At 39.9% G+C, this 26907-nt stretch overlaps 1 protein-coding gene across 1 annotated transcript in view; it reads left to right on the top strand.

Moving 5' to 3' along the window:
• The first annotated feature begins 3167 nt into the window (after positions 1-3167).
• The window catches only part of RNF216 (ring finger protein 216), a 159594-nt gene continuing 135854 nt past the window's right edge, over positions 3168-26907 (top strand). The window contains exons 1-3 of the mRNA XM_059414360.1: positions 3168-3321; positions 17990-18125; positions 24255-24388. Coding sequence (XP_059270343.1) covers positions 18059-18125; positions 24255-24388 — 201 coding nt within the window. The 5' untranslated portion in view covers positions 3168-3321; positions 17990-18058. The remainder of the gene's footprint in view (positions 3322-17989; positions 18126-24254; positions 24389-26907) is intronic.

Raw genomic sequence — 26907 nt, 5'->3', positions numbered from 1 at the left:
ATCTTTCTCTCTCTCTCTCTTTTTAAATTGAATTAATTTTTTTCACTTTCTGTTTGTTTCTTAAGCACGCTTTACATCCAATGTGGGCTCGAACTCACGCCCCTAAGATTGAGTCATTTGCCTTACTGACTAAGCCAGCTGGGTGCTTTTTTAAAGTTTTTATTTTAATTCCAATTAGGTTTTTTTTAAAGGTTTTGTTTATTTACTTGTCAGAGAGAGCGCGCACGCACAAGCATGGGGTGGGACAAGCAGAGGAAGAAGCAGCCTCCCCACTGAGCTGGGAACCCTATGTAGGACTCGATCCCAGGACCCTGGGATCATGACGTTAGCCAAAGGCAGACGCTTAACCCACTGAGCCACCAGGTGTCCCTCATTCCAGTTCGTTAACATACAGTGTTCTATTAGTTTCAGATTCCCATCCTTGTCTTGAGGAAGCAGATTTTCAGGTCTATGCTTCACACCTTGATTTTAATTTTTGCAGTTTATTTGTTGGTTTACTCTAATTTTGACTTTTTAAGAATTCAACAACATTGTTGTATTTCATGGACTCCATTTTTATGGTCATTTTCCGCTTAATCAAAGTGAGACTTGTTTTCTATTTATGGAGCGAAATAAGGCTTCCTTTTTAAAATATATTTTGACAAAAGTGAATCCACCTAAAGAACAAAATAATACTTATGGGTCATGGATGGCAAATGTTGCAGTGTTGCTGTACTGCTCATATGTTTGAGGTCTGTTGAAGACTGTTCCCTGTCCTTCTCTGCTGTCTTGTGGTTCAATGAGAGGACAGGTGTGAACTCATCAGTGGCATCCTGATAAGAGGGACCAGTGCCAGGGACACCTGGGTGGCTCAGTCGTTTAAGCTTCTGCCTTTGGCTCACGTCATGATGCCAGAGTCCTGGGATCCAGTCCTGCATGGGGCTCCCTGCTCAGTGGGGAGTCTGCTTCTCCCTCTGCCTATTGCTCCCCCAGCTTGTGAGCTTACATGCGCTCTCTCTCTCTCTCTCTACCTAACAAATTTTTTTTAAAAAAAATTTTTTAAAAGATGGAGCAGGGTCTACATATCACTAACAATGACCACAATTAACTAAATCTTCAGAAGCCTGTGCCATCAGACCTTACCACCCTCTTCCTTGTGCAACCGGTCTTTCCTTCTCATTCATTGAAGATTTTAGGACTTGTCTCATTCTGTGCCCTACCCCTGTTTCTGACATATTTCTTGATGATTTAATATCCTTTTAAATGATCTAGCTACATCCATGCCTTTGTTTCTTGGTTCCTCCCCTTGGAAGATCTACACCTCCTCCCCACATCAGCCATGCTCATAGTTGTCCATGGGCTTTATCATTACTGACAAGTGCATCATCTCCAAAATCTCAGTGCCAAGCATACCCCTCTTTGGCCCCCTCCTATCTCTCCAGCTCCTTCTTCCCCCTGCACATAAGCAGGTTGCTGGAGAAAGATCCACATCCTTGCTGCCTGGCCCCATTTCAAATTTCGGATCACAGAACTCCACTACTGCATTGGGCTGGTCATTTCACCCTTTGCTCTTTTCTTCACCAAACTCTCAGATCTTCTCCCTGACCTCACTATCAGCTAACCTCTCTCCTTCTCCTTTCCCGAAGGTTCAGTCCCATCGTGTGGCTTCTCTGAGCAGCATTTGGAAATGCCAATCATTTCCTTCTTATCGAAATACTTTCTCTCTTTGGCCTCTGAGATACCACACTCTCCTGGTTTTCCTCCGCAGCATCCTTCTCTAGATTCCAGATGTTGACATGACCCTGAAATCCATCCTCAGCTTTCCTCTCGTCCCTACCTACACTCATTACGTTTTACACATTTTCTCTATCTCAGTGATTCCCAATTTAAATCCCTAGTCTTGCGTTACCATCTGTTTTTCTGAAGCTGCAGACATATACCCAACTGCCTACTGATGTCTCTACTTGAAGATCCAGTTGGCAATTTCACGTGCCCAAAACATGTTCCTTTCTCCCTACTCCAACTAAAATCAATCCCTCCCAACCCCCCCTCCCATATTTGTGACCGAAACCACCATTCACCCAGTTGCACACGCCAAAAACCTTGTATTTACCCTTGACTCCTTTCTCTCTCGCCTCACATCCAATCCATCTGCAAATCTCTCTGTTCCCCCTGGAAAAAAAAAAAAATCCCTAATTTGATCATTTGTCCCCACTTCCTTCCTGACCGTACTAGTTAAAGTCACCATCCAGTATTACCTGGACTCCTGCAGTCTCTTCCTAACTAGCATTCCTGCTTCTACTCTGAGCTCTCTAGGACCAGAGTCCTCTTTGTAAAAATCAACCCACGCCCCCACTCTCAATTCTCTAGTAGTTTCCCATCGCAGAATAAAGTACAGATTCCGTATTAAGACCTTCTCTGACCTGGCCCCCCATCACCTGGCCCACCCCCATTCCCTACCACTCTTTGTCTCACTCCCTGCATTGCAGGCACCCACACAGTTTCTCTAACACACCAGGCATAGCCCCTCTGCTTGAAGTGTGTTTCCTCCCAGCGGTCGCCATAGCTCACCTCCTTATGTCATTCCATTTTCTGCTCAAATGTCCCCTCTTCAGAAGACTCCCTGACCACACTTGTACCTCCGTCACTCTCTACCCCTCCCTCTGCTTTATTTTTCCTGTGGGTCCCCCCGACCCACAACACTTCCTGCTTAGGCTAATATTTAGTTCGTTTGTTAGTGAGTTCGCTAGTTGGTTATATACTTACCCACTAAAACATCGCTCTGGGAGGACAGGGACCTCCATACCGTTGTATCCCCAGTTCCTAAAACAGTGCCTGGCACACAGGAAGCTCTCCAAAAATATGCGTTGAATGAATGATTTGCCAAAGGCAAGGGGTGCAAATAAGTGTATATCCAGTAGATTTCCATGGGCACCTGCTCCCTCCCAACAGCCCCCCCAACACACCCCCAACAGCTCTAGGGAGAGGGGGACACTTCCTGGGGTTGGGGGAGGGGCGCCTCAGTTTCCTTCGTCCTCCCACCTCGTGGGGGAGTCAAGACTCAGTGGGCGGTGAGCGGACAGAGGTCCCTCTCTATGGTCCTACTCCCCAGGCCCCTCCTCCCTAGCACCCGGCGTGCCTCTATGGTTCTTCCTGTCATTAGTCGGGAGGGGGCGCTGTGCGCAGGCGCGGGGTGAAGCCGCGGCGGGGCCGGAAGGAGTGCAGCGGCGGCCTCCGCGGCGGCGGCGGCGACGAAGCTGTCGGCGGCCGCTCCTGGTGACTAAAAGCCGTGGCGACAGAGGCCGCCGAGCCCGCTTGGCGAGCCGGCGAGCTGAGTGGCGAGTAAGTGTCGGCTGCGGGGCGCACCCGGCTCCTCGGCAGGCCGCGTGAGGCGAGTGGCGTCTCAGCCCGGCGCCTCCATTAAGCCCCGGGGTGGGGGCGGGGGCGGGGGCCACGGCCGTGAGGGGCGGCGGGGCCGCAGAGTCGGGGGCGCGGGCCTGGCCCGGAGGCCGCCCGAACGCGAGCGGGCCCGGGGCCGCGCGGGGCGCCGCTGAGCGCAGGGCGGCTCGAGCAGCGGGGCCGGCGGCCAGGCGGGAGCCACAAAGGCGCAGGCGGCCGGCGGACCCTCCCCCGCGCCCGCCACTTCGGGAAGTTTCGCGGGCCGGTCCCTCGGCCTGCTGCGCGAGGGCGAAAGCGCCGAAAGACCGAGTTTCCCCGGCGGCACCTCGCGCGGCCTGGAGCGCGCGGGCAGCGATGCCCTGTGACTCTGAACTCCGGCGCCCCCGGCCCAGGGGCGCCGGGCCTCCGTCCCCAGTCCTCCCGACTCGGTTCAGGAGGGCTGTCTTCTCGAGGAAGCCGGCGACTCCCACCCAGCCCTCGTGAGGACATCCAAGTGCGTCAAAACCCCGTGCAGCGCGGGGAACGCGAGCCCGACAAAATGTGCCTGGAGCGCCGCGCAGTGAACGAGACCGGCGTTCCCGCGTGGGATGTGGCTGGAGACTGCGTGGAACGATTGTCTCAAAACTTTGGGCCACTTCAGTCCTGTGGGAGACCCCTCCCCTCCCCCAGGGTGCCTGCGGGGGTCCCATGTAAACCAGCCAGGGGCCCTGTAAATAACCCGAATATCGCACACGTGACAAGTGCCTGGGTCGAGCTGGTCCTAAGCACTTTGCTAATGCAAAGAGAAGATTTATTTACCCTGCTGGGAGCTGGGAGAGATCAGGGAAGATTTTAGGACCGACCTCAATTTTAGCACGCTTGCGTGAAGAACGACTGCCGAGGAACAGCCGTGCTTTGTTTGTGTTTATTGTATGGGTGATTTATTGGGGCTGGGCATAGGGAATGGTGTGACTCTGAGGAGAACCTGGGGCCAGATTTGGGATCTCCCCCTCCCCCCCGTAATCCTAAATAGAGGTTAGCGGGCAGCAAGTGAAAAAGAAGCCTTCCAGCCCGTGTGGAGGAAGTCCAATAAAGGAAGTTGAAAGTTGAAATGGGAGTCAAGGAGACAAAGTTTATGAAATAGGGTAGACGAGAGCACCTTTGCTTGCTAACTCTGATGACTTCTATTTATTTATTTATTTTATTTATTTTTAGATTTTATTTATTTGACAGAGATCACAAATAGGCAGAGAGGCAGGCAGAGGAGGAGGGAGAAGCAGGCCCCCCGCTGAGCAAGGGGGGGGCCCCAACTCAGGCGATCCCAGGACCGCCACCCAACGCTCCTGATGGCTTCTGTTTAATCAGTGTTCGTTATATTCCAGGCTGTTAGGTTCTTTTCAGACCTTATAACTAGTTGTCATAGCTGGCGATGTTATTTTCATTGTCAGAAGGACAGAACATGATGCCAGTTACTGTGTACTAGACACTGTTCTAAGCGTTTTAAATATATTAACTCCTTTAATCTTCAGTGATGGGGGTTCTGTTCTTAACAAGGAAGGAAACGAGGTACTGAAAAATAACTTACACAGTCACAAAGCTTGTAAGGGTCAGAGCTGGAACTTGAACTCAGTTGGGTTCCATAGTTTATGCTCCTAATTATTTTGCTATACCTATGAATGATACTTATTCGAAAAGTTCTGGAGTATTTACTTGGGGCCAGGCAATGTGCTCTGTCCTGTGGCTATGGGAGTCAGTAAGATGTAGGGTCCTACATCTTTAGAACTTGCTTTAGCAGAGGAGCTAGCTATCTAATACAGCTTCCTAAGTAATTGTAGATTATTGTGCCAAGAACCCTGAAGGATTGTGATATGTTGTGTGAATGAACAGTGGGGGATGGTCAGGAAAGGTCCTCCTTCTGAGGAGGTGATACTTAAGATGAGAAACTCAAGGATGAATGGAGTTTATTTGGTCAGAGACAGTGAAAAATAATCAGCCAGCTAGAGGGAAGAGGAAGGAGCATGGCCTGTTCAAGGGACTGAGCCATGGTCCCTGCAGAATTGTGAATAGGGGAGGGGTGCAAACTGAGGCTAGCTGTGTCAGCAAGGGTCCTAAGGCCATGGGATTTTGGTCCTACCATGATGAGATTTTATGATTCAAAAACCAACAAACCAACCTCCATGCTACATGAAGATAAGTCAGACACTATTGAGATAGAAGGGGTCTCGTATCATGAGTTCACAGAGGATTCACCTGTAAAAAGATTGTTGAAAACGATTTTTTTTTCCTTTTGTGGATGAGACTGTGCTTGCTTATTCCAGTTTCTGAATCAATTTTTACTCGACATTTGAGGAAAATCTTAGGTTATATATGTTAAACATTTTAGCCAACCCAGTGAAGATTTTAATTTTTGGTTTTAAACCTTTCTTATTGTAGAAAGACACTGATACGAGGATTTTTAGAGCTCTTTTGAACTCTGCTAAAACTGCAGACTAATTGTCTACATAATTCTGTCTTTGGTTATGAATGCCATTTTATCTTAATTCTTTCACTTTGTCTATATATTAAAATATACACCCATTGTGTTTTTTTTTTATTCTGAACTCCTCACTTGCCTTGTTCCTTCTTAATAGGATTGCCATCCTTCAGTCATCTGAGTCAACTTTGACTCCTTTATTTTCTTCTTGCCTCATGGCTCTTTACATACAAAAATCCCATTGAATCTAACCGTAGTTGGTATCTTACATCTTTTTCTTTTCCCTGCTTATTGTTATCTCTAGTTCATACTTCACTGCCTCTTGTTTCCTGGGTTTCCTGCTACTAGATGTTTTTTATAGTCTTACACATTGCAGTTAGGTTGATTTTCCTAAAGTACAAGTCTCTGTATTACTTCTTACTGGTTAGAAAATAAAATTTGACCTGTACTTCAGTTATCCATAGATGCACAGAGCAAACCACTCAAACGTATAACTTAACATGACAATTTTATTTGTCAGCAATTTTGTGACTCAGGAGATTGGGAAGGACTAATGTGGGATTTCTTTTTTTCCCCCGTGGTCCACATGTTGCTAGCAGAGGTGGTAGGGCTGAAGGTTCCACTTCCAAAATGCTTTTTCACTCCATGCCTTGTCACGGACTGCAGGGAGGCAGGGCTCAGCTATGTTTTATTTCTCTGGGTAGTGTCAGCTTTCTGTGTGCTCTCTCCATCAGGAGGCAGACTTCTTAATGGTAATTCTGGCCTCCAGGAGCCCTAGGTGGAAGCTGCCTAAAGTTCTCTTAAAGGCAAAGCTTGGAGCTAGCGCATCATTCATTTCAGCTTAAATACAACTATCTGGGCAAAGCTTCCCTCACTACCTGCCCTCTCCCAACTGGAATAGTGTCTTTATTGTGCTATTTCTTTTTATTTTGTAGTGTGCTTCATTGTGTACTGAGTTTCTCTCACTGATTTTACTCCCCCAAGTTTTTTGAGGCAAAATCCATGTTGGATTTTCTTTGTACGTATTCCCCATGGTGCATAACACTTTTTTTTTTTTTTAAAGACTTGATATATTTGAAAGCAAGAAAGAACACAAGGGGAGCAGCAGAGGGACCAGCAGATTCGTGCTGAGCACAGAGCTTGATGTAGGGCTTGATTCCAGGATCCCCAGATCATGACCTGAGCCAAAGTCAGATGCTCAATGAACTGAGTCACCCAGGCACCCCACAACTGTTTTATACTACATGGCAAGATGACAGTAGTATTTGATTAATTCTTTAATGTATTTTCATTTTAATCATGTAGGGGTGCCTGGGTGGCTCAGTCAGTTAAGCATTCAACTTGATTTCAGCTCCTTGATCTCAGCGTCCTGAGCTCAAGCCCCATGTTGGGCTCCACACTGGGCATGGAGCCTACTTGAAAAAAGAAAAAAGAAAAGATAATATAAATAATTCAAGTTCAGTATAGAAAAGTCAGGAAATATAACAAAGCAAAAAAAAAAAAACCTACTCTAAACTTTGTACTTAGAAATAACCATTATTCACTTTTTGTTGTGTTGATTTAATATTGATTTAACGTTAGTATAGGCTTACAACGAATGAATATCCAAATGACGGATAAGATGAGGAGCTAGGGTTTGAATGAAGAGCAATAATCACTTACAGTCACTCAGAAAACCATGCTGGGAAACAGTATTGTGGAGTGTACGATGTGGGCACATACAGCTTCTTGCAGCCTCTACCTGGCTCTGCTTCGCCCACCTTCTGCTGGAATGTTCACAGAGATTAACTCTTTAACTTGGAAACATACTACCCCAAGACCAGTGTTGCAGATGTGACAGACATATTTATGGCGATTATTCTGGAAAGCAGGAGCATCACAAACCCCAGGACCATGCAGTATTATTAGCATGTGGAAGGAAAAATGGAGATGTAACACAAATAGAAGGATGAGAAGAAATTTATGACGGAAGAAAATCCTGATAAACTGATTGTTGTCACTTAACCCTAACTCTGGTTATATATGGCTCTGATGGATGAAGATGTCTTTGGAGCCACTCCTTTACTCAACAACTGTGCCAGACACAGGAAATACTGCTCTGAATAAGATGTAGTCAAGGGCATATGGAGAACACAGTTGACATGTGAACTTTGTCACATGTTGCTATATCCATCCAAGGAAGAGGAGATTTTTAAAAAGGTAATGAGGACAATTGTAGGAGGTGGAAAAGAATATAGAATTGTCACCTCATTTTTCTTAAGTTTTTACAATACAGTAGTACTACATAACAATTCTCTGTGGGGTGAGGAAGTGCTAAAATGTATGCTAATCTGGAAGCATTATCTGATGTATTGACTATAGAGTATAGACACAAATGTACATATGATAATTTTTACAATAAAAGGAAGAGGCAAAAACTATTCTGTTAGGTAGCATTTCTCATTTCTGGATTCCACATTTATTGAGCCATTTTCTTCAGCTGTGTGATGAAGGAGCTACTTCCAGAGGAAAAATGAAGTTTCTTATAGAAGGAAGTAAAAGTTTAACTGAATAGTTATCATAAAACTAGCAAAAAGTAACCTGGAAGAGGAAAATAAAGCCCTACCCCAAAGCTGGCTATATTGTCAGCTTACTAATAAACACTGTACATCTACTGTGTACTTTTGATAACAAGCTCCTGTTTTGGTGACATTTACCATTTACAAAGCGGCTTCTCATATTCCAGCACAACCTTACAAGGTAAGAATAGCAATTTCCATTTCATAGGGAATAATAGTAGCCATAATGTGACACTGGGCATGTGCCACACACTATGGTAAATATATTCAACTTTAAAACAACTATCCTCATTTTACAAATAAACTAGGTCCAAGAGATTGAGCAAATTATTCAGTCACTGAGTCACTAAATGGTGAAACCAGGGTTCATACTTAGGTAGTTTGATCTGAAGCCCAGATGAGAGGACCGAGTGTCAGGGACTTTAATGACCTTTGCATAGAAGCTAGTAAGGAGTAGAAATTCCCTTGTCAGACTACTTTTCTCACTGAAGTTTGAGGACATTGTATGTACCACTCGCTCATGAGGAATCTTGCTTTTAAAGCACCGCCAGTAATCTGTTTAACTACAAGCTTGACATTCTAGCTAAATTAGGTATATGTAAAATGAGTCACATGTCCCTTTGACTTCCAATATAAAATTGAAAGAACCTTGTGGTAAAAGAAGAAACAAGAAACGTGGCTAGTGGGATTATGTTCACAATACTTTTTTAAAATTGCATTTGAAAGAAAAGTAATGATTTGAATACAGTTTAAATTTGACATTAGAACTCTTTTACCATGCTGTTTATAAATGATGCCACTTTTATTTCAAGGGAGATTTGTAAATTTTTAAAAATTGAGATACCTTTGTCCAGTTACAGATATCAGAAAGTTTTACTATTAAATTTAGTCTTGATACACAACTTAGTATTCTCTATGTTGGAAAAATGCTGATGTTATTTGATTTTTAACTTTGTATAGGCATCATTGTGTGAGAAGCCAGAGTATGGGGTCTACTTTCTCTAAAGCATGTTGTTTCTCCCAGGAAGGTGGAAAAAATTGAGATTTTCTTGGCACCAAGAACGTTGGTTCTTAATTATTTTCATTAAAATAAAGCAAGAAAATGGTTCACATGGTTCAAAACACTACTGTTTCACAGAGGCAACCACTTTTTTTCTCTCATAATGGCTTTTGTTCCCCTAACTTTCCTATTTTGAAATAGAGTACACACAAAGAAGTTTGACCCCAAACTCAGTTTAGGCCTGTGCCTAAACTTCATCTAAATGAAGTCATTCGAGGTATATTCTCTTATATTTGGATTCCTTCCCTCAACCATTATGAATGGCTTAATGGATTAAAAGATGCTTGTATCCACCACCCAGTCTAAGAAGTAAACTCCCATCTCTAAGCCGTGTCCATGTTCTCCTATCCTGATCTTAACTCATTCCTTCCCCCAATATTAACTCTTAATCTGACTTTTATAATCATTTTTTCATGTTTATTTTATCACCCAAGAGTACATTCCTAGATACTGTAATCTCATTTTTAAATTTTGATGTATTTTTTAAATCTAAGTTTCCTCTTCCTTTTTTTTTTTCCTTATAATTTATCTGTTGTTGAGCCTGATCCATTTAGCCTGTAATTCCCAGAGTCTAGCTAGGTGTTCATCAGACTTCTAAAAAAATTATCATCCCCATATAGAACCTTTTAAAACATTTTTATTTCTAATCCTTTCTCATTAAATACTAAGGAATAAGATTTTACTGGATGGGACTGAATTTTGGAGGGTCACAAACCACTGTAATATCTTAAGATCTTTTCACACCCTTGCAAAAGCACTCCCATTGAGAATATATGGTCTGGGTTGCATAATTATGCTGTAGTTCAAAAATTTCATTTTCTGTCTAGCCTCTATTTTAAAAGGGGTTGGGTCCAGATCCTTGTCCAAACTCTGGTTCCATCTCTTTCACAAGACTGTAGATCATGTTCTTTCCTTGGAAGGCACTTAGTTCTTGTCTCTACGATGTTAGCAGCCAGTGATACTTCAGATCCAGATTTAGTAATCATTGAGGATTGCAAAATGGTATTTTAGTTGGATTTTTTAAATTAATACTGGAATATTTTTTATAAAGAAACCATTTTCTTGTCTACTATTTGTCCAGTTACATACAGTTTATATAGAAAAGGCAAGAAAGTACCAAATTCCTTGCCTCTATTTCATCTATATTTTATTTGTTTGCTTGCTTATTTGTTTATTTATAGAGAGGAAGAGGGAGACACAATCTTAAGGAGGTTCCACACTCAGCACAGAGCCCATCGTGGGACTTGATCTCACAACCCTGAGATCCTGACCTGAGCCAAAATCGAAACAGACGCTTAACTGACTGGGCCATCCAGGCACCCCTGTTTTACCAGTTTTAAAGATAAAGTTTTGGTTGATAGTATCCTTTGAAAATGACCTTTTGGAAAATAATTATGGCCATTTTTATTTATGTTTTTTTAAGAGACTCATACCATATTATTATCTTTTTTGGAGCTCAAATTGTCCCAAGTTTGGCCAGTGGGAGCCTCTTCAGGATTTTCTTTTTCTGTGTTATTCTGACTGAACCCAGCTTTTGATAAGTAGTTTTTGATTGCTTTCTTGATACCTGGTATGATATCTGGTATTATGGCTCGTTTTGTAATATTCCTGCTCCAGAATTGGAATTAGTAATTTCTCCAAAATCCTGGTTTCTTTTGGTGGGAAATAGTATTTTAAGACATAATCTAGGCATTGTTCATTGCTACAAGTAATAGGTTTTCAGGCCTTTGGGGGTGGAGGGGGGCAGGACAGAACTAAAATATTTTATGAGTTCACACTAATTCAGATTTAGGGCTGTTGAGCCCTAAATCTTCTTTTATAGGTTTTTTCTATAGGCTTTTTCTTCTATGTTATAAATAAGATTCCTTTTTTTACACTGAAATTCTTGATTCTCGAGGGCACAGGGATTAATAGAATATGCCATAACTGCTAATCTTTTTAACTTGTTACACACAAAAAAGTGTCAGAATGAAAGTCTCAGAATGTCTCAACTGTTAGGATTTGCTTATGCTTCCCCCCATAATTTTTTATAATTGTACTATATTGCTTAATTTTAGTTCTTATTTAATCTTTGTGCTACAAGTAATTAATTACATATTTAATGTTTACTGCCAGCCTTTGTGTTGTTGTCTTTAGTCATTTTGGTTGCCTAAAGTTTATTTTTCTGTCAGATTCCTTAGGAAGGTCCTATAGAAACAATCAGTAATCCTAAGTTCTACATGTTGATAAATTTGTGCTCCTTTTCTTTGAAATTATTTTTGCTGGATATAAAATCTCTGGTTTATATTTTTTAAAAAAGTATCTTACACCATTTTCTAATGACATAAAGCGTCACTATCAAAGTCTGCTAATCTAATTTTCTTTCTTTTCACTGGCTCAAGCCCAGCCCCTAAAAGGATTTTTTTTTTTTTCCTTTAAAGTCTTTGTGTCTTGGTAGTTGTCATTTTGGGTGGTTTTGTTTTGTTTTTCTTGTTTTTTTTTAGGTATTTACTGTATTCTTTTGAAATGTAGTCTTAACATTTTTATTTTAGGAAAAATAAAATTTTTTTCTGTCACAATTTTTAGTATTCTCTTCCCTTTTGATTTATTCAAGAGCTGCTGTTTGTTACACTGGACAATCTTTGTCTTGAATATTTGTTCCTTATCTCTTTATTTTTCTATTTAAAGTTTTCCTTTTACCTTTCAGTTCTCCTAAGCAGAATGTATTGTGTTTATTCACACTTATGTTCCTTCTAATTTAGTCTTCACTCCTAAAACTTCTTAAAATTTTCTTTCTTTCCTGAGATCTGCCATGCCATTTATGAGTTTTCTTGTTCTGATTTATGTTGTTGTTTTATGTCTTGTATTATTTTCATAGTGTCCTTTAGGTGTTTTTTTCTGGCATGTATTTGTTTATAGGGATGTTGTTTTGCTACTGCTTGTTTTTCTTACAACTTTATAGGAGTTTTGACATCAGTTCTTTTCTAACTCATTTTTTCAGCAGAAACTTTGCAGGCCAGAATCTTTGCTCATTTTTAATGAAATTGGGTTTTTTGGGACTTATAGAAGGAGGGTAAGTTTAGGATAGCTTTTTCAACTTCACAGAAATCCCTTTTCATGCAATTTTCAAAATATGACAGCTTCTTCCCCCCAGTGGCTTGCCTTTTCACTCTTAATAATTAATTTTGTGAATAGAAGTTTTTATTTTTAATGTACAAAATTTTATTTTTAATGTACAATATTTACAATAGTATAATATGTACTACTATCTTTCCCAACCCCAAGTTTGTGAAGGCATTTTTTTTAAGGTATCTTCTAGAAACTCTTCTACCTTCCTATTTAAATCAAGAAATCACCTAAAGTCATTTTTGTCTAAGGCATGGGGAAGAGACTTAGTTCCTCATTCTTCCTGCCCTCCCCCACAGCTTTCTAGTACAGCATACAGTAAAAACATGTTTTCTACTGCTCTGCAATGCCACTTTTGTCATAAATCAGACATCCGCATGTGAATGAATCAGTTTCTGGACTCTGTTCCTTTCATCTGTTTTTCTCTTCTTTTGCCAATACTGCATGGTTTTAATTAACTGTAGCTTTGTATTAATAAGACTCAACTAATAGTGTAAGTCTTTCACCTCTTGTTTTTCTTTATGAATGCCTTGGTTATTCTTGGCTCTTTGCATTTTCCTGTAGATTTTAAAATCATGTTGTGTATAGCCACTTTTTAAAAATCTGATTAAGGCTATATAAGATCTGTAGATCAGTTTGGGAGGAATTGACATCTTTACAAAATGGAGCTTTCCAGTCCATGAATGTGGTATGTGTCTCCATTCATTAGTGTTCTTTTGTTTCGCTCAGTGATTTACAGTTTTTTATATAGAGGTCTGGCACCTCTTTCATTGCATTTATTCCTAGGTATATGATAGTTTTTGATGCCTCTAAGGAGTATCCTTTCAAAACACCATTTTCTAATTGTTTCTTACTAGTATAGCATTCATTTTTGCATATTGGCCTTGTATCCATAGACTTTGTTATTCATTCCACTTACTCATTGCAGTGGTGGTTCTATGTACCGTCACTTATATGTATTTGACCCACTGTTTCGTTCCTCTGTTATCTTCCAGTATTTTATCATTTTATTTATTTATTTTTTAAGTAGGTTCCATGCCCAGCATGGGGCTTGAACTCGAGACCCCAAGACTGAGACCTGAGATCAAGAGTTGGACACTCAACTGACTGAGCCACCCAGGTGCCCCTGTTGTTTTATCTTTTGATAATCCTTCTGGAACAAATGTTTATGTGTGGTATAAGGAATGAATCAAGGCTCATTTTCTTCCTCTATTGATACCCACTTGGCCTAGCAATGTTTATCGGGAGACCATTGTTCCCACTACATTGCAGTAGCACCTTTGTTTTTATATAGATGACCAAACGTATATGGGTCTGTTTCTGAGCCCTCTAGTCTGTTTTTCTGTCTTGCATCAGTAGACAATCTTGGGGCCCCTGGGTGGCTCAGTGGTTTAAAGCCTCTGCCTTCGGCTCAGGTTATAATCCTGGGGTCCTGGGATCGAGTCCCACATTGGGTGCTCAGTGGGAGCCTGCTTCACCCCCTCTCTCTGTCTTCCCCTTTGCCTCCTTGTGATCTCTGTCAAATAAATAAAATCCTAAAAATATCTATGTATGTATATATATATAATCTTATCATCTGCATATAATGCCATTTTAATTTCTCCCTTTCGGCTTGATATTTTATTTCTCTTTATTGCCCTACTGCACCTTCTACAACCTCCAGTACAGTGTAGATGAGAAATGGTGCAAACTCTCCTCAATTTTAGGGAAAAAACTTTTCATTGCTTCATTGTTAGGTGTGAGGTTTGCTCTAGTGTTTTTGAAATGTCTTCAACTTGGCAAAGGTAGTCTTCTCTAATAACCAGTAGGCTGAGATCATGATTAAAATCTAATCATGAATGGCTGTTAAATTTTAATGCTTTTTCCTCCAACCTACTGCAATGATGAGATAGTTTTTTCTTTATTCCAATAACATACCTTACTTTGCTTTTGGTTATGATTTTTGCATCTGTGTTCATGAGAAAGATTGGTCTTTCTTGTGCTGTTCTAATGAGCTTAGAGTATCAGAATTATGCAGGCCTCATTCAGAAATAATGTTTGTTCTTTTTCTGTTCTCTCAGTTTTTGTAATATTAGTTACACTTCTTCCTTGGATATTTAGAAGACTTTACTGGGAAAGGTTACACGGCTTTTACAGTATTCTTTGTGGGAAAGTTATTAGGTACTGATTCAGTTTCCTTATTTGGTAGAGCTCTGTTGAGATTTAGTTTTCTTTGTTCAGGGCCACCTAGCTGGCTCAGTCCACAAAGCATGTGTCTTGATTTCAGGGCCATGAGTTTGAGCCCCACAGTGGGTGTAGAGATTACCTAAGTAAATAATTTTTAAATAAATAAATAAAAACTTTTCTTCCCCTATGGTAAGTTGTATCTCAAAGAGTTTATCCAGTCACAATTTCAAATTGATTGGTATAAAATTATACAAAATACTCCTTTTATATTGTAGAATCTGTGGTGGTGTCTTCTTTTACATTCCTGATAATGGTTGGTTGTGTTTTCTCCCATTTTCCCTTCATCAGTTATGAGAGGTTTATCAGTCTTCTTAATCTTGTTAGAGAAACAACTTTTTGTTTGGACTTTTCTTTATATGTTTGTGTCTATTTTGTTGATTCCTGCTGTTAGGATTGTCTTCTATTTTTCTGGTTTGATTTACTGTGCTTTTTCTAGCTTCCTGAGATTGAGGCTTCAGTCATTGATATCGTGGTCCTTTTTCTTCTCTAAACTAGCATTTGGATGTATAAATTGCCCTCTAAACACTGCTTTAACTCTAGCCTATGAATTTTGACATATTTTGTTTTCATTACTGTTTGATTCATCCAGTCAAAATACAGGAGTTTCTGATTTTCGTCATAATTTCTTCTTTAATCCATGAGTTGTTTAGTTTGCTTAATTTCCAGTATTTAGAAATTTCCTGGTTATCTTTTACTGACTGTTACCAGGTAACAATACACCGTATGATTTCAAGCCCATGAAATTTGTTGAGACTAGTCTTATGACTCAGGGATATAATCCATTTTATAAATGTTCTCTATATACTTGAAAAGAATATGTGTTCTACAGTTGTTAGGTAGAGTGGTCTATCAGTGTCAGTGAGGTCAAGTGGTTTGATAGTGCTCTTCATATCTGTCCAGCTATAAGTGTGGATTTGTGTTACTTCCTTAACTTCTGTCAGTTTGAGGTGTATATATTTTTGAAACGGTATTATTAGATTCATACACATTCAATACTGTATCTTCTGTGAGTTGACCCTCTTAACTGGATGAAGTCTCCCTACTGGTCCCTGATAACTAGTTATATCAATTTTGTCTGATTCTAGTCTATTCATAGAATTTTTCATGGGTTTTGTTGTACCCCTTCTGCCTCCCTCCCAAAAAGAAAAGATTAGTTGAAAAGAGAGCTTCAACATAGAATTGGAGTTTATTTAAAAAATCAAATGGAGGGGCGCCTGGGTGGCTCAGTGGGTTAAAGCCTCTGCCTTTGGCTCAGGTCGTGATCCCGGGGTCCTGGGATGGAGCCCTGCATCGGGCTCTCTGCTCGGCGGGGAGCCTGCTTCTCCCTCTCTCTCTTCCTGCCTCTCTGCTTACTTGTGATCTCTGTCCGTGAAATAAATAAATAAAGTCTTTAAAAAAGAATCAGATGGACATCTTATGACTGAAAAATAAAGTATCTTATTAGTTGACCAGTCTATTGCTTTCCATCCTTTTGCTTTAAAGCTTTTTCTTAACAGTGTTTATGTTGTCTGTTTATGTAGTACAGTTTCCAGTATGATTATATTTAAGTTGTACAAGATAACGACTTAACATAAATTGCAAAGTAATTACCTTGGGAAGTTTAGTTAACATCATCATCTCATATGGGTAACCCCCCAAAAAAGAGAAAAATGTGTTTTCCCTTGTGATGAGATCTTTCAGGATTTACTCTCTTAGCAGTTTCCAAATACACCCTACAGCAGTGTTAACTGTAGTCCTCATGTTGTACCTTCTGGCCCCATTATTATTTTATAACTGGAACTTTGTTCCTTTTGACCTCCTTCATCCAGTTCTCCTACCTTTGGTAACCATATGTGATCTCAGTTTCTACGAGTTTGGGTCTTTGTGGGATTTTGAGTTGTTTTTTGGACTCTACATGTGAGATCATATCTTGTTTGTTTTTCTGTCTCATTTCACTTAGTATATAATGCTTAGTGTATAATTCATCCATGTTCTTGCAAATGACAGGATTGCCCTCTTTTTTACACCTTAGTAGCATTCTGTTTTCTAGCATTTCTTATTTTTTTTTTTCTTTTTAAAATTTACTTATGAAAGGGAACAGAGGGAGAGGGTCAAGCAGATTCCACGTTCAGTGCAGAGCCTAACGCAGGGCTCATTCTCAGGACCCTGAGATCATGCCTGAGCTGAAACCAAGAGTTGGACACTTAACTGAACTACCCAGGTGCCCCTCTATTTTCTTTACCCATTCACTGAATGAACATTTAGGCCGTGTCCACATCTTGGCTGTTGTAAATAATGCTGCAGCAAACATACATACCCAGAAATGGAATTGCTGGATCATATGGTAGTTTTATTTTTAATTTTGGGGGGTTATTTGTTTGTTTGTTTGTTTGTTTTAAATATATTTGAGAGAAAAGCACAAGTGAGGTTGGGGGTGGTGGAGGCAGAGGGAGAAGCAGACTCTCCACTGATCAGGGATCCCAATGCAGGGCTCCGTCCCAGTACCCTGGGATCATGAAGTGAGCCAAAGGCAGAGTCTTAACTGACTAAGCCCCCAGGTGCCCTTTTTAAAATTTTTTGATGCACCCCCATACTAGTTTGCATGAAGAGAATTTACATTCCCTCCAGTAGTGTAGGAGGGCTATCTTTTGTCTGTATCCTTGCCAGCATTTGTTATCTCTTTACCTTTTTCTAACAAGGGGGAGGCCATCACTCTTGGTTTTGATTTGCATTTCCCTGGTGATTAGTGATAATGAGCACCTTTTCATGTACCTGTAGTCCAATTGAGTATCTTATTGGAAAAATGTCTATCTAGGTCCGTTGCCCATTTTATAATTGGATTATTTGCTTTTGGCTATCAAGTCGTGGAAGTTCTTTGTATATTTTAGATTTTAACCCCTTACAAGCTACTATGAGTTGCAAATATTTTCTCCCATTCCGTAGGTTGCTGTGATTGAGTTTTTAAGTTTATTTTATTCTTTATGTGTTCCATTTGTTCTTTGATGCTTTATTCCTCTGTTCTTTTACAATAATAGGTTATGTTCTTTTACAATAATAAGTTATTTTTTTTTTAATTATTCTTCTCCCCCCACCCATCAGCTTTTCAGTTATGCATTCTTTTATTTTTCCCTTCGGTGGTTTCACCATAAGCTTAGAATGCTACCTTCAAATATGAGGGAAGAGTTCTGACAATCCCTCATTCTTAATGTGGTCTTTTTTTTTTTTTTTCAGACCCTTTTGAACAGATAGTCACCATGTTTAGATATTAGCAAGCACGTATGTGTACGTCTGCATTTGAAAATGGCAGAGGGAAACAATAATGAAGAAGTAATTCATTTGAACAACTTTCACTGCCACAGGGGACAAGGTAAGTGTTCTCACTTTCTCCCTTTTATTATTGCTTTTTCTCTTATGGTATAGTCATAGTTTCTTTGAAATGAACCTGTTTTGCACCATGTGGACCCCAGAGACATTTCATTTTTAGACCTCAGAACATCTGGTGTAATGGGCTCATTAGACTGGAATTTTGTGTCAGATGGTGACACATACTGGCATGAATGAAGTTTTAAGAATCTTTCATCACAAGTGGATTATTAAGCTATTAATGAGCAAGCCACAATAAGCTGTGAATGTGCAGTCATTGGATCTTAAGAGGTGGGAGTGTGGGAATTGTGACAGTTCCGTTTTTGAAGGAATGGGGTCTTCAAAGGAGTGCTTTTCCAGGCCTGTATGATCTGAAAGTGCTGCTACAGCATTTTTGTCCCTTCATATGAGCTTAAAGCATTTTTTTCCCCAAAAGATTCTGATTGCCTAAAATAGGGAATTTTAGAATATATATTCTTTCATTGTACGGTGTTTAAAATTTGGGAAAGTTCATTGATTCAAAAAGGGAAGGGAGGGCGTCTGGGTGGCTCAGTCGGTTAAGCAACTGCCTTCGGCTCAGGTCACAGTCCTGGAGTCCTGGGATCGAGTCCCGCATCAGGCTCCCAGCTCCATGGGGAGTCTGCTTCTCCCTCTGACCTTCTCGCCTCTCATGCTCTCTCTCACTGTCTCTCTCTCAAATAAATAAGTAAAATCTTTAAAAAAAAAAAAAAAAAGAAAAAGAAAAAGGGAAGGGAGCCTGCATATCTGTAACATTCCTAAATGCATGTGAAATTTCCTGTCAAATCAGAATTTACATTTACACCTAGGCTGAAAGGAAAAAATTCATGCTGCTGAGTAGGAAAAGTATTTTTTGCAAGTGTAAATACCATGGAAGGGGGCTCCTGGATGACTCAGACAGTGAAGTGTCTGTTCAGGTCACGATCTTGGGGTCCTGGGATCAAGTCCCAAGTTGGGCTCCTTGCTCAGTGAGGAGTCTAATTCTCCCTCTCCCTGTGTCACTCCCCCTCCCCACTTGAGTGCATACACATTCTCAAATAAATATAATCTTTTTTTTTTTTTTTTAATTTCCATGGAAGAAATTGTACTATATATTTTTGAGGTTTTCTTCCCATTGATAATATTTTGTGCTTATGAAGATGATTTTTTTTCCCAGCAGAGGGTAAATTATATACATTTGGCTTTCAGAGAATATTTAAAGTTGAGCAAATTTCTTTTTTTAAGATTTTATTTATTTATTTGACAGAGAAAGATCAAAAGCAGGCAGAGAGGCAGGCAGAGAGAGAGGAAGGGAAACAGGCTCCCTGCTGAGCAGAAAGCCCAATGTGGGGCTCAATCCCGGGAACAGGGATCATGACCTGAGCAGAAGGCAGAGGCCCAACCCACGGAGCTACCCAGGCATCCCTAAAGTTGAACAGATTTTATTAAGCAAATAGAAAAATAAAATGCTTAAACTATGCAAATTATTAATGCAAAAGAAGCACTACTTTTTAAGGATTTTACGAAGAGTTTATTCTAGCTTGGTAGTAAGAGAGCCGTAATTTATTACGAGTCAGAAAGTTTTAAATCTTAGCTATAATTTGTATATGGGATTGTTTCCAAATCTTTTAAACATGTATATCAAATTAATGTTGTAGTTGTCTTTTAGCTGGGTTTTAAATATACTTGAACAGGGTTTCAGAACAACTAATTCCTTTGGGGAAATTACTCACTTTGGAGGTTTATTTTTCTGTTAGACAAGTTTTGGTGTATTTTGCACACTGCATGAGGATTTTTTTCAGGATTGCAGAGTTTTGCTTTTATGAGCCATATTAATAATTTTTATAGTGCCAGCTCCTGTAGATTTCTTTATTTTTAAATCTGCTTTATGAGGTATAATTTATTTAAATGCACACATTTTAAGGATATAGTTCAGTGAGCTTTGAAAAATGAAAATACCCATGTGATCACCCCCTTTATTCATGATGTGGGACATTTCTGTCTTCCCAGAAAGGTTCCTCTATGTCCGATCTGCAGCCAGTCCTCACCCTACTCTCAGCCTAGGGAAACTACTGATCTATTTTTTGTCACTATATAGTTTCATATAAATGGAACCATACAGTCTATATTCTTTATGCCTGAATTTTTCTGTGCAGTGTGATGTTTTGAGATTCTGCCATGTTGCATTAAATTAAATCCTTTTTAATTGCCGTGTAGTATTCAATTGCAAGAATTCCATACCCAGTAAAAATAGGCTTAAAAATGAAGGCAATGGTCGGGTGCCTGGGTGGCTTAGTGGGTTAAGCCTCTGCCTTCAGCTCAGGTTATGATCCCAGGGTCCTGGGATCGAGTCCTATATCGGGCTCTCTGCTCAGCAGGGAGCCTGCTTCCTCCTCTCTCTCTGCCTGCCTCTCTGCCTACTTGTGATCTTTCTCTGTCAAATAAATAAATAAAATTTTTTTTTTAAATGAAGGTAAAATAAAGGTTAAAAGTACAGGAACAAAAAAAGACAGGTTATGCAAATAGCACAGAAAAGAGATGGTATGTCTGTGTATTATCAGATAAGGTGGACACTTTAGCCAGAAGTATTAATAAATAAAGAGTTTATAATGATAAAGGGGTCAGTGCACTGGAAAGATAAAACAGTTCTAATCTCTGTACACTCAGTAACATGTTGTGAAAATACACAAAGCAAAAATGAACAGAACTAAAAGGAGAAATGGATAAATCCACAATTATTTTGGAGATTTTAAGCATGTTTCTTTCATTAACTGACAGAGCAAGCATACACAAACATTGGTGTGAATATAGAACACGATCAACAAATTTGACATAATAGACATAAATGGAGTATTGCACCCAACGTATTTAACAAAATTGGCCATTTTGAACCACAAAACAAGATCCAGGTTTCAGAGGATTGAAATCATATAGCTTATATTCTCTAACCATGTTGGAATTAAGTTGTAAATCAATTACAGAAATATAATTAGAAAATTTCTCTGTGTGGAACTTAGGAATACATTTCAGAATGACTTACGGTTCAAAAAAGAAATCACAGTGGAAATAAAAATATTTTGAATTGCGTGATAATGAAAATACAAATTGTTGAAGGTTATGAGATGCACCTAATAATCATGTTTGAAGAAAACTGAATAAATGAAGACTCCACAAACTTTTGAAAGTCAGATAGTCACTGTTTTTGTCTGGGAAGTCTTATGCTGTCTGGCAGTTACTCAGCTATACCATGGTAAGATGAAAGCAGCAATAGATGATGTATAAATGAATGAGCATGGCTATGTTCCACTAAGGACATGAAGTACAGGTACCATCCCACCCCACACTGCTGGCAGGAGTGTATATTAGCACAGTTGAGAAAATTATTTGGCGTTGTCCACTGAAATTGAACATATGCTTTCCCTATGGTTTAGCGCTTCCCTCCTAGAATGTACCCAACTGAAATGAGTATACCAAGAGACATGCATAAGAGTGTTCAAGATAGCATTAAGGGGCATCTAGGTGGCTCAGTCAGTTAAGTGTGCAACTCTTGATTTTGGCTCAGATCATGATAATCGGCTGTGGGATCAAGCCCAAGTTGGGTTCCGTGCTGGGCATAGAGCCTACTTAAGGTTCTTTCTCCCTCTCTTTAAAAAAAAAAAGAGTGTTCAAGACCGTTTTATCCAAAATAGCCAAGACTGGAACCAACCCAAATGGCCATTGACAGAAAAATAAATATCTTGTGATAGAGTCACATAGTGGATTACATACAGCAGAGAGCTACAGGACATGCCATAGCATGGATGCGTGGGCCTGGTATTTGCAAGAAAGCCAGGAACGAATGTATATTCAAAAAACAAGCAGAACTAGTCTGTGGAGCTAGGAGACTATTAATGTGCTAGAAATGTATTTACTGACCTTGGTGATGGTCCCTCAGGTATGGGCCTTTTGATTAATTCATGGAGTTTGACATTTGGTTCATAGATTTTGTTATACTTTAATTTTTTAAAGGCTAATGTATTTATATATGGTGTGTTGGGGAATAATCTTGTCAACCATTGGGCTTCCACTCTGAGACGATAGGTTTCAAGCCAGCTTTTTCATTGGGTCTTCCAAGGGTGTCAGTAAGTGTTCTGTTCTTGGGCCAGTTCTTGCAGAGAGGAATGTACATTTCCTGCCTCAGGAATCAGAGACTGCCAGCATTCTGGGAGCGAAGCAATAGAAGGTGGCCGGAGGCTTGTTCATTATGCTCTGGCACTGGCACTGGCACTCTCTTGACCCTGTGCCTGGTGCCTCTGCCTTAATGTCCCTTCATAGTGGACCTCCACCGGGTGGGTTTTTTTGGAATGGCTGACTTGACAGATTCTCTTCAAAACCAGTGGTAAAATTAGACAAACTTGTCCGACGTTCCATTCTGCTTGCTAGGTGGGGTGTTGCCCAAATCAAGAATTGCTTAATAAAGCCAATTAGAGTCTTCCAAAGAAAATTAAACAAAATTGTAAAAACAACAACAAAAATTATTCAGTATCAGAAAATAACCGAAGGAATATAATGATCGGGAGCATTCAGGAAAATGTGAAATTCTGTCATGAATTGGGCTACCTCTGGTTGGCTGTCCACCCTGCAGGCTGGGGGTGTGAGCCTTCTCCCCTCAAGCCATCATCGTTAACTTTTTTTAATGTTGAGGAAGTGGATGCTTGAGGAAGTTAGGTAATAGCATCCCGCGGCTTTCATATGGTGGAGCGGAGACTTGAACCCGGGTAGTCTGACCTTAGATTCAACAGACTGCTGTCCATGGCTCACCACAGGGTTGTTACAGGGATGAAGTGAGATAATTGACTTTAGATTGCTTTTCAAATTGTTGAATACTGTAAAAATAAATGAAGCATTTGCCTTGAGAAAGATATTAGAGCTTTAATGGAGAAATTTCAACATTTGTAACTGATGGTGCCTCTTTCCTCATTGTGTCCCCCCCCCAACTCTCAAATGCATTTGCTTTTTTTTACCTGTTTTAACCTTTAATGTTCCCATGAGCCAGGCAGAAAAAAATTAACAGTTTCTGTTACCCAGTAATTCATAGACATGCTCTATTTTTTTTTAAGTACCATTTTCTGCAAGATATTTATTTATTTATTATTTATTTGTTTGTTTGATGGGGGGGTGTGAAACATAAGCAGGGGGAGTGGGAGAGAGAGCGGCTGGCCTCCCCCCAAACAGGGAGCCTGATGTGAGGCTCGATCCCAGAACCCTGGGATCATGACCCAAGCCAAAGGCAGACGCTTAACTACTGAGCCACCCAGGTACCCCAGCATGCTCTGTTTTCAAACAAATAAGAGGAGTTAGAAACTTCCAACATAATTACTATATCCAGATAGCTTAACTCTAGTTGTACTTAAAAGGATGGGGCACCTAGGTGGCTCAGTCAGTCACGTATCCAACTCTTGATTTTGGCTCAGGTCATGATTTCAGAGCCCTGAGTTTGAGCCCCACATTGGGTTCCATGCTCAGCGGGGAATCTGCTTCTCTTCTCCCTCTCCTTCTGAACTTCATCTGCTCCAGCGTTCACTTACGTTCCCATGTTCTCTCTTTCTCAAATCTTAAAAAATAACAATAAAATTTAAAAATAAAAAGAAATTAGGATGTTTCTGTTGTTTACAGTTGTAGATGATAAATGGGTTTTTGAAATATTGAACTGTGTATAAATTGTATCTAAAGTTTATGTCTAAGGTGAACAAATTAAATGAAAATTTTACTAGTTTTGAGTGAAAGTTTTTTCAGTTGAATAATAAAACAATGTTTTATTCCCTGGAAAGAATAGAGATGAGGTGGGAGACCATTATTTCACTTTTTAAAAACTGGCAGTCAGGATTTCACCGACAGATTTCTCAGACCTAGTATAAGAAAAGGTTAATAACGTTGTTAGATTTTCTCTATTGCTTCCCAAAATGTATTATTGGCAAGGCTCACCACAGAAACGTAGCTGTTAATATTTGGGCGTGTGTGCTGCTTGAGGAGATAAGCTAACACACCAGTAGCCATGAATTCGGCTTTAGGCTTGACCCTTTTCATGCCAAAATTGAATTAAAAGACTGAAGATCACGCTCATCTCCTGGTAACCATGTTCTCTGCCTCCTTTTAGACTGGATCAATCTCAGAGATGGACCCATCACCATATCTGACTCCTCTGATGAGGAAGGGGTTCCTATGCTGGTCACCCCGGCTCCTCAGCAACACGACGATGAGGACCTGGATGATGATGTCATCCTGACAGAAGTGAGTTTTCTTAAACCTACCATGATGAGGCATTATTGCAAGTTAGTGATCTGATTCTTTGGCCCTAGGCTAGTGGTTGTTGAGACCTCATAGGACAGCTGAGAGCACTGTGGCTCTGTGTGTGCTGTGGTCGTGCATCTCTGAGAATAGCCCCTTTCTGCCCTGACTGATGCCCCCGTAACTTTAGAAGCCAATGTTTGGTCTGTTTCTCAACTTCTGCATTATTGCTGTTTGTTCACTGGTCTGTACTGTTGCAATTACTAAATCCTTCTTGTAGCGTTCATCTCCCCTTTTTACTGTACTTTTTTCAGACTCATCCTGGATATTTTTGTGCTTCATACTTTTATATAAATTTTGAGCACAGCTTTTCTAATTCCAGTAGGTAGCTTGATGATGGAATTCAAAACAAACATTATTGTTAAACTTAACAATATTTTATAGTACTGACCCTTTCTAACTTCTGTTCCATTTGGCCTATCCTTCCTTTATATTCCTCAGCTAGAGCATTTTGAATTTTTTTTTTTTTTTTCAGTTTAAATGTTAAACATTTTTTGTTAAGTTTCTTCCTAGTTATTTTATCTTTTCTGTCACTTTTGTAAAGGATATCTTTGCTTCAACTGTACTTTCTAACCATTTTTTTTTTTAATTTAGAAGTGTGGTGGTTTTTATATTAATTTTATATTAATTTCACCTTATCTTTATTGTCTATAGTTGTTTTTCGGTTGATCCTATGACCCTCTCAAGGGATGGCAGCTGATCTACCTGCAAATAACGATACTTGCAGTTTCTTCCTTTCCAGTTTTTATTTCTGTCTATATCTTTTCTAATTATATTAAATAATGCTTTCTCAAAATTTTTAATAATAGGAGTAGGAGTGAGAAAAATATCCACTGACATAAATGGGAATACTTACTAATGTTTCTTTGCTAAGTGAGTAGTAGATTTTTGCTTGAGTTATCCTTTTTTTTTTTTTTTTTTTTTTAAGATTTTTATTAGAAAGAGAGCATGAGCAGGGGAGGAGCAGAGGGAGAGGGAGAAGCAGACTCCTCCCTGCGCAGGGAGCCTGATGCAAGGCTGGATCCTGGGATTCAGTGATCATGACCTGAGCCAACGGCAGACTCTTAACTAAGTGAGCCACCCAGGCATGCTGAGATACCATTTTTTTAAAGTATGTTACGGAAATAGCCATCTACTTTAAGTTTTTATTAGTGAATATAGAATTCTGTCAAATTCCATTTCAGCATCTGTGGAGATTGTCATATAATTTTTCTTCGATCTGTTAATGTAAATTTTTCTGCTATCTCTGGATCAACTCTGCTTGGTAATGGTATTGTAATGTAATGGTAATAAGCCCTTGGATTCCATTTGCTAAGATTTTATTTAGGGTTTTCTCCATAGTTGTTATGAGGGAGAGTGGCCTGTAGGTGTATATGTGTGCACCTGTGCTGTCTCTGACAGGGTTTTTACAAACATGATTGATTCTGATTTCATGAAAAAAATTTAGAAGTTTTCTTTCTTCTTCTTCTTTGTGTTGACATTACTGTTTTAAATAATATCAGTGTTACGTGTTAGAGATTTGATAGAATTTACCCTATAGGTATTTGGGCTATTGCTTTTCTTGGGGGCCAGTTCTTTGAAACTGTCTCAGCTTCCTCTGTGGTAATTAACATGTTTAGATTTTCTGTCACTTTTGTTTTGTTTTTTTTTTTTAAAGTAAGCTTAACACGCAGCATGGAGCTCAATGCAGGGCTCAAACTCAACAACCATGAGATTAGGACCTGAGCCAAAATCAAGAGTCACTTAACCAGACCCCAAGGTGTCCCCTCTGTCACTTCTTCTTCTTTTTTTTTGAAGATTGATTTATTTTAAAAAGTGGGGGAGGGGTAGAGGGAGAGAGAATCTCGAGCAAACTCTGCACTGAGCATGGAACCCATCACAGGGCTCGATCTCAGGACCCTGAGATTACAACTTGAGCCAAAACCAAGAGTTGGATGCTTAACTGACCAAGCCACCCCAGGCACCCCTTCTGTCACTTTAATACCAGTTTTGTTCTGTGACACTTTCCTACAAAATAAATTCTTTAAGTTTTTTTTTTTTTTTAGTGTATTAAATAAAATTAAACCTCTTCTCTCTGTGTGTTTTGTTTTTTTTTTTTTTTTAAAGATTTTATTTATTTGAGAGAGAGTATGAGCAGGGGAGGAGCAAAGAGAGATGCACACTTCCCACTGAGCAGGGAGCATGATGCGGGGCTCGGTCCCATGACTCTGGGATCATTACCTGAGCTGAAAGCAGACGCTTAACTGACTGAGCCACCCAGGTGCCCCTCACATTTGTTTTTCAAATATGGTTGGGAAACGAGCAATTTCAGATGGAGGGATTTAAACTCTCCAAACAAGGATTCATTTCCAGAGAGGTCCAGCACATCTCCAATTCACCCCGAGCTTGAGATTTACCAGAACCCTTCCCCATGGTGAGTTCTGAATTCCACCTTTGGTGCCCATAGCTCCTCAGCGAGGATG

This window comes from Mustela nigripes, chromosome 11 (genome assembly GCF_022355385.1).
Source record: "Mustela nigripes isolate SB6536 chromosome 11, MUSNIG.SB6536, whole genome shotgun sequence".
NCBI classification, from domain to species: Eukaryota; Metazoa; Chordata; class Mammalia; order Carnivora; family Mustelidae; genus Mustela; species Mustela nigripes.
This window is presented reverse-complemented; position numbering and strand designations above follow the sequence as displayed.